Source organism: Protobothrops mucrosquamatus, unplaced genomic scaffold (assembly GCF_001527695.2).
Source record: "Protobothrops mucrosquamatus isolate PMUCROS unplaced genomic scaffold, P.Mucros_1.0 scaffold2869, whole genome shotgun sequence".
Taxonomy (NCBI): domain Eukaryota; kingdom Metazoa; phylum Chordata; class Lepidosauria; order Squamata; family Viperidae; genus Protobothrops; species Protobothrops mucrosquamatus.
In genome coordinates, this window is record NW_015388898.1 from 86,110 (window position 1) to 94,950 (window position 8,841).

The window sequence follows — 8,841 nt, forward strand, 5'->3', positions numbered from 1 at the left end:
CTATTCCTTCGGTTAATTGTTCTCACTGCCAGGCAATTTCTCTTTAGTTCTAGGTTGCATCTGTCTTTAATGAGCTTCCACCCATTATTTCTAAAGAAAAGAAGAAACGGGTGAGATGATAGCAGTATTCCAGTATTTGAGAGGCTGCCACAAAGAGGAGGGGATCATATTATTCTCCAAAGCACCAGAGGGCAGGAGAAGAAACAATGGTTGGAAACTAACCAGAGAGAGAAGCAACCTGGAATGAAGGAATAACTTCCTAACAGTAAGGACAATTAACCAGTGGAACAGCTGGCCTCCAGAAATGGTGGGCACTCCATCACTGGAGATTTTTAAGAAGACACTAGACAGTCAATTGTCTGAAATGGGTATAGGGTCTCCTGCTTGAGTGGGGGGCTGGACTAGAAGACCTCCAAGGTCCCTTCCAGTTCTATTCTATTCTATTCTATTCTATTCTATTCTATTCTATTCTATTCTATTCTATTCTATTCTGTTCTGTTCTGTTCTGTTCTGTTCTGTTCTATTCTAATTTCTTGCCCTGTCTTCAAATGCTCTGGAGAAAAAGTTGACCCCATCTTCTCTGTGACAGCCCCTCAAATACTGGAAAACAGTCGTGACTGGAACAGTGAAGACTGTTTCCCAACTCTGCAAAATCATAGCTATTTTAAGTGTCTTCGGTTGTGAAATATTGCTTGTATAGATCGGGAGAAGTCTCTGGATGGAATGTGACCTCTTCTGCTGAAAATGAATGGAGCAATCTATTCATTTCTATGTCAGTGTCATACAATTCATTACATTTCCTTCTTTTTTGTGTTTCACGCAAAATAATGTGCATCTAAACCCATATGCAGTTTCCCACAAATGTTGTACTTTTCATTGAAGAATTTCCACTTCATGTTCTGCAGCCTCTTTGACTCCCTAAACTTCAGAAGAATCTTAAGGAAAAACACCAAGAAAGGAACTTTATTCATTGAGTTTTTGTTATTCATAGGAAGAAGAAGAGACAGAGGCTGACGTGTAACCCAGAGAGATTTTTCAGAAAGCAATAGTAGTACCCTTCAGCCAAGGTCCCAAGATCAGATGAAACTCTAACCACTACAAAAAACAGGAACCCAGAAGACATCTGCAAGAAGCCCAAGAGTAAAACAACAACAACAACAACAACAACAATAATAAAAATCAACTGAAGCATCTTTTGAAAGAAATACAACTTTGTTAAAAAGGGGAAATACACGTTAGCAAATATAAATCAAAACAGGACAGAGATGGTGTCTCTCGATCAGGAGGAAAGTCTATAAATCTTCATCTCGACCCTTGAAGACGGTTAAGGATAAGCAGGAAGGGAGGGAGGAAAATGGAGAGAGGGAGAGAGAGAGGGAAGAATTCAGACATGTCTTTTGAGTTTCAGTTTTCTCCTGGACTCTCTAGAACGGGACCTCTTGGTGGTCTTCATTGACATGACTCTTTTGATCTCAGAAAAAGTTTGTGTCTTGGTTTCTGGAACCATTTTGTAGATGTATACAATGGTTCCTAAACAGAAGGGCCAGAAGACCACAAAGCAGTAGTACCCCAAGTCCTTCTGAAAATGAAAAAGAAAAAAAAAACAATATGTGGGAAATTCAGAGAAGGAAAGAGGGAGTAATACATCTTTTATCACATAGATATCATTCTGGCATCTTTCTTATCTTTCCATGTTAGCCTCTGGTCCATGAGGCTCTTATCCTAGCCATATGCCCAAGGGTAGAAGAGGAAGCCACTCCTAATGAGATCAACAGCTCCCACTTGTATCTTCTCTAGATTGCCATTCACAATTTCAGGCAGAGAGAAAGCTACAAGTAGTCCTTGACTTACAATCAATCATTTAGTGACTGTTCAAAGTTAGAACAGCACTGAAAAGGGTGGCTTTCAATCAGTCCTCACACTTGCAACCGATGTACCATCCCCGTGGTTATAGGATCAAAATTTGGTTGCTGGGAACCCGGATTGCATTTACAATGGTGGCAGCATCCTGGGGTCATGGGATCACCACTTCCCATCTTCCCATCCAAACAAAGTCAACAGGGAAATCCAAATTTGCTTAAAGTCCATAGGATTCACTTAACAACTGCAGTGATTAGCTTAACAACTGTGGCCAAAAAGAAAAAAAAGGTTGTGAAATTGGTTTGTGACTCACTTAACAGCTCCTTTGCTTAACAATGAAAATACAATTATTTCAATTGTGGTCATAAGTTAAGGTCTAATTGTGCTTCTGTTCTCTGTGCAGAACAATTTCTTCCCAGGCAAAATGTAAAATATAATTACTAGAGCAGAGAGCTGTGCTCCATCATGTCTGCCCTCTTATAGCATCAAGACCAGTGGTGGGATTAAAATATGTGAACAACTGATTCTCTGTGTGGATGCCGCTTCCGGAAGTCCATTCTGGACCTGGGCAACAAAATATTAACTACCAGTTCTGCCGAAGTGGTGTGAACCGGCTGAATCCCACCACTGATGAAGACTGACTGATGCCTCTGCTAAAAGTAGTCAGAAAGTGGGTTCTCCCCCCCCCCCCCAGGCACTGTGGTGAAAAAGTTGTAAACTAAACCAAGGTTGGTTCTGTCAGACCAGTGTAACATTATTGGCAACCGGATACAAGAACACAGCTGAAAACTGCAGATGATAGATAGATAGATAGATAGATAGATAGATAGATAGATAGATAGATAGATAGATAGATAGATAGATAGATAGATAGATAGATAGATAGATAGATAGATAGATAATTGCATGATACTTTCCTCCCTCTCTGTCCAGGTAACTTTTATTTTAATTGAATTTTAATTTTATCATCCTTAGGTATTGCATTTTAATTGAATATCTGTAAGCCATAGAGAATCACCTCTGACGAGATGGCCTGCATACAACATAGATAGATAGATAGATAGATAGATAGATAGATAGATAGATAGATAGATAGATAGATAGATAGATAGATAGATAGATAGATAGATAGATAGATATAGATAGAGACATGATAGATAGATAGATAGATAGATAGATAGATAGATAGATAGATAGATAGATAGATAGATAGATAGATAGAGACATGATAGATAGATAGATAGATAGATAGATAGATAGAGACATGATAGATAGATAGATAGATAGATAGATAGATAGATAGATAGATAGATAGATAGATAGATAGATAGATAGATAGATAGATAGAGTACAGCTTCAAGAATAGGCTTGAAATATGCCAATTCAGCTTTTCCCAGCAAATTGCTCTTCAAAGTCACTCACTTCTCTCACACTGAGAGCAAACCTCTCTCCCTTCGAGCACTGATGATGCTACCTAGTAGGGTCAGGAAATGCCTGGAAAAAAACAGCCAAGCTCAGAGAATCCCCAGGGCCCCTGACTTACCTCTAGGTAGAAGAATGTTAATCCTGTGATAAAATTTGCGCTCCAGAACACAGAGCCCGCAATCACAAAAGCCGAAGCTCTTGACGACTGAGAGAACAGCTCCAATGTAAGCAAGTGTGGAAGGGCCGCTTGTAGTCAAAAGGAAGACAAGAAATGAGGAATCACTTTTCAGGGGCAAGGTCATTTCTCCTGGTTGGGGCTTGATCTTCATCCAGAGGACCCTGAACCATCGCATTACTTACCAGGTCCAAAATCGTGTGCACAAACGAATAGGATTATCATCAGGGAGCTGAAATATGACAAGTTGCTCATAGTTTTCTGTTGGAGGAAAGGGGATGTATTTCAGCGACGGACTGGTGGAATTTGCAGATGGCTTTGTTTGTCTAAGGCAGTTTTAACAGAAACCCGGCAGAAACATGATGGAATAACATAGGTTATTGCAGGTCTTCTAGTCCAGGGGTCCCCAACCCCCAGTCTGCGGACCGGTACTGGGCCACAGCATGCCAGCAACAGGTCCGCACAAACAAGCAAAGCCCCATCTGTGGAAGGCAGGCAGCACACAACATTTCTTCCAAATTACAAACCTGCAGTTCAAGGGACACTATTAACAAAATGGAGCTGATGCTGCAACATGCAAAACTCGTAAGAAGAAGGATCCGCCGTCCCACATTATCAACCAAGTACATCTAGAGAATATGAAAAGAAGGAAGCGTGTGAGGAAAAAAACAACAACAACATTTCATCATAGGACAGTGAAGTGAAAGACAAGTTCTACCTAATGTTGTGCTGTCCAGCTATCCTAGTCAGGTATCCAGATAGCAGATATCCTAAGAGCCTGGGTGGCGCAGTGGTTAGAATACAGTATTGCAAGCTAATTCTGCTGACCACCAGGAGTTCGATCCTGACTGGTTCAAGGTTGACTCAGCCTTCTGCAGCCGTTCTTCCTATGTTTTAGTCTCCAGGCCTTTGATCGTCTTAGTTGCTCTTCTCTGATTTTTTTTTCAAAACACTCAACATCTTTTTTGTGATATGGTGACCACAATTGGCTGCAGTATTCCAGGTGTGGAATACTAGAATAGACTAGAACTATTATATCCTGGTGATTGCCTCATAATCACTCAACTGGGTTTCATGCTTAAGGTGGAAGTAGAACTCACAGTCTCTAGGTCTCTAGCCAGATGCCTTAACCACCAGTGACCAGATCAACCTGGTTAGAGAGCAGGTAATTTCTTACCACTAGTAGAACAGAGGAGCACAGAATAACGATCATTGCAGTAGTTAAGTACTTCACGTCGCTCCTCTTCATAGGCATGATCAAGAAAATCCGCTCTGTATAAAAGTATGCCTGAAAGTAGAGCAGAGCAGAATAAAATGTGAATAGGAAAAAAACAAAACACCAAACTGTTGGAGATTCAGAGCAGGGCTGGGAAACCCTTTATATAAGCCCAAATAGCAGTAAACCTTCCTAAGAAGTAGGACCATTGCTGAGGAATACCAGGAATTATGTTTTACCAAAGTGTCAAGTGACACAATGGCCTCTTTGTAAGCCAGTACCTTGAGAAACTGAAATATTCTTTATTGGAGCCTGGAAGTGAATTACATTTATACTGATGTTTCTTTCTTTTTTTAATAAAAAATAAAGAAAAAGTTCATCAATAAAGAGTTTCATTTTTTCTCATCCAGATATACTGAATTATATTTCCCAAGATTCACTAGGTGGGATTTAGGTACCCTATCACAGAGATCCCCAACCTTTTGGGCACCAGGGACCGGTTCCATGGAGAGAGGTTTTTCCATGGACTGGAGGAGGTATGGTTTTGTGTGCTGCCTACATCCCACAGATGGAGCTTTGTTGTTTGTCTGGACTGCTTGCTGGCATGCCACGTGTCAATGCTGTGACAAACCGAACTGAAGCCATTTTCATTTTTGTCTTCATTGCCTTGTGCTAGCTTAGAGATTTTAGATGAAGGAGGAGGGAGGTGTAGTTCTCAGTTAGCCAAAACAATTCCTATGTGTGAGAACCAAGGTCATTGCTGATAACATTTTGGTGGGTTGAAGAACTGGGAGGAGAGCCCGAGTTTTGTAATAATTGGTGAGTGTGATTTATGACAGCAAATTGGGGTGGGAATTGCAACTTGTAACTTTGTAACCAGAAGGAGGGGATTTTAGTCTTGGGTTCACCTTTGTACTTTGTACTCTTGTTTCCTAAATAAAATGTTCTTTAAGGAAGAAATCCTTGCCTTGAAGTTCTTTTAAACGGTTTCATCTATTGGAACCATGACCCTGGGCCTGGTACTGGTCCACGTACCAGGGGTTGGGGACCCCTGCACTATCATATGAAAGGGGCACACATTCAATTTTCTTCTCCAGATTTGTATTCTCTCAATAACCAGATCTGTCACAGTAGGATTGCCCTAGCAGTCTACAGGTCATCCTTGACTTACAACAATTCATTTAGTGACCATTTGACATTACAACAGCACTGAAAAAGTGACCTATGACCATTTTTCACACTTATGACCATTGTACATCCCCGTGGTCAGGTGATCAGAGTTGAGACGCATGGCAACTGACTCATATTTATGACAGTTGCAGTGAATCATGTGATTCCCCTTTTTTCAACCTTCTGACTGACAAGCAAAGTCAACTCTTAACTCTTAACAACTATGTTACTAATTTAAAAACTGCAGTGAGTCACTTTAAAATGATGGCAAGAAAGTTCATAAAATGGGGAAGAGCTCATTGAACAACTGTCTTGCTTAGCAACAAAAAGTTGGGGCTCAGTTGTGGTCATAAGTCAAGGACTACCTATAATAAGGATCAATTCATAAATCACACAATTCAATCCACGTAGATTCCCGATTGCTTCTGATAGGAGGAGCAGGAGACGCATCTCGTTCAACTCACTGGACCATCATTTTCTTTCCAGCTGGAATCTGCTTTGAGATCAACTAGATTAATCTAGTTCCTAGATTCCTGTTGCCCCTATTGTCTTTTGACCCAGTTTTGTCATGTTACTGGAAAGTGGATGAAGAATGTGAGATGACGTTGTTACATTGGGTTTTTTCCTCACCTTCAGTTATAACTTGTAATTGAAGTGGGCTCCTGGCATGAACCTTTCTAAATGCTGAGATGATCAGGAAAGGCCCTCTTCAAGATGACCCATTTTCCTGAATTTGTTTATATGAAACCCAAAGGGCTTTTTTCACAATTGCTTCATAATTCTGGTAAGCTAAGCCAGATAGACTGCATAGATCAAACTGTATGTATTTTGCCTGCCCGTGAGCTTTGGGATTGAACATAGAATGGAATCTGTGTTCCAGACAGAACTGTTTTGGGGTAGGAGAAATGAAAAAGCCAGTGACATCAGTGTCAGTGGTGTGCCATTAGGGGTGTTGTGCAAGATAGTGACCATGAAGGGGGAACTTGGTTGACACACTATGGGAAAATGGCATTTTCCAAGGAAGATGGGAACACATTCCAGAAAGTGGAGGGAGACAAGAGGCCGCACAGTCCAGAGCTGGATAGGAGACATAGGAAGAGAGTAAACTAGACATGCTCTAGAGCAGACATGTCAAACACAAGGCCCGGGGGTCAGATACGGCCCGCAAAATGGTTTCATGTGGTCCGCAAAGCCATCCTGGAAACAGTGAGGGAACGGCCCCCACTGCCTTGGTCCTGCCCCAGGCCGGCCGGGAGCCAATGTACAATTTTGTGGGGGCCATCTATGCTGAAACGCATTCAGTCTTAGCTCCACAAGGCTGTCTGGAAACAGCAAGGAACCAGCCCCTGCCGTGTCGGCCCCGCCCCCTGGGTGCATGCTGGGGAGGTGTCACCCTTTGTGAGGAATGAAGAAATGCACGATCACCTGGAAGTAGCCAGCAAATGGCCCTCATCTACTTCACATATCCAGCTTGGGCTCCGGTGGAGGGGTTTTAGCAGGCAGTGAGGCTCCTCCAGTGGACCATGCCTTGGCACTTGACCCGGTCCCACCCCCTTCTGTCAGAGACCCTCAGATCTGTTCCACTCCTGCCCAGGCCCCCACAGGCACCCTTGACACGAACGATGTAGAGCTGGCCATGCCCACCCAATAGGCCACACCCACTCTGTCCACACCCACCCAGTAGGCCACCCCCCACCCACCCCGAGGGCAACCGCAATGCTGATGCGGCCCTCAATGAAATTGAGTTTGACATCCCTGCTCTAGAGTCTCCCAAGATATATCCATAGGAGGAGGAGTAAGACTTTAGTTTGGCAAGACTCTGTCTACTGTAAGCAAATAAAGAACTGAAACTCTGGATGAATTGTTTAACCTTGTTCTCGGCTTTAGTCTGACAGGTATGGAGTTGCATTCCATCTCATTTCAAAGAAAGACAAAGCAAGAATAGTGTTTTTCCCAACACATGTGTGTACACCCATGCATTCCATCTCAAGAAATTAATATTTTTTTTCAAACTACTTAGGTCTTGCTTACCACACTTATACCATTGAGCTGTGAACCAGCCATGATGACAACTATCGTGATGATGTGCCATCGCATACTTGAGGTCCGTATTAGTTTCAGTGGAGTCATGTCTTTGTTATTACCCTCAGCGAGGTCCTCCTGATACATTTCTTCAATTTCATTATCCACATCATCTGTCTCTCTCAGCATCTTCAGGACTGGGTGGGGGAAAAAAATAGAAGAAAATCTTTGCATTTGGAAAATGTACAAGAAAGTCATTCAGATAGCCGGCCCAATGGTGCTACTAGAATTAGGATTGAGAGAGGTTCTGGTCCCCATGTCTTCTCCAGAGTTTAGGCCAAATTGTGCCACAACTACTTCATTCAGACTTAGACAGTCAGGTGAACATTAATATTAAATAAATGTCCAAAAGCATGCTTGATCTCCAAATGGAGGTTTCCCTATGCAAAACTGGTCACTATCACAGTAAGTCCAAGATATCATTTCACTCCATCTCTGCAAATTGCTCCAAACATGCTCTCTTTTATTTATTTTTAAATTTATTACTATTAGAATTTCAAAGAAAAGAAATCATACTCATAAAAATTTAAATGATCTTAGACAACATGTGACCTGTCAGATAACACCAATAGGCAAAAAAGCAATGGGAGCAGAAGTAACTTCTGACTTCCTGCTGGCCTCCCCATTGTCTTTCTTTGTGGGAAACTCAAGGACTGGTGGAAATCTTGCTCATGTGACCCTGGGGACACTGCTGTGGCCACAACTTTGCAAACAAAAGTGGTCTGAAGTTCCTTGAAATTTCAATCATTTTTTTAGGCTAGCGGATTTGAGGTATCTTCAAAAATTATTGTGTTTTGATGTACCCTCTGGGCTAATTGAAGGGTTCAAAGAACCAAACTACAAGAGTTTTAGTAGTATACCAAAAAGGAAGGAAGGAAGGAAGGAAGGAAGGGGGGAGGGAGGGAGGGAGGGA

At 42.0% G+C, this 8,841-nt stretch overlaps 1 protein-coding gene across 1 annotated transcript in view; it reads right to left on the reverse strand.

The window, feature by feature from the left end:
• Positions 1–815: 815 nt before the first annotated feature.
• LOC114923318 (solute carrier family 2, facilitated glucose transporter member 5-like) overlaps positions 816–8,841 on the reverse strand; it is a 14,991-nt gene continuing 6,965 nt past the window's right edge. The window contains exons 4-6 of the mRNA XM_029286093.1: positions 7,878–8,065; positions 4,638–4,748; positions 816–935 (exon numbers count right to left, since the gene is read on the reverse strand). Coding sequence (XP_029141926.1) covers positions 816–935; positions 4,638–4,748; positions 7,878–8,065 — 419 coding nt within the window. The remainder of the gene's footprint in view (positions 936–4,637; positions 4,749–7,877; positions 8,066–8,841) is intronic.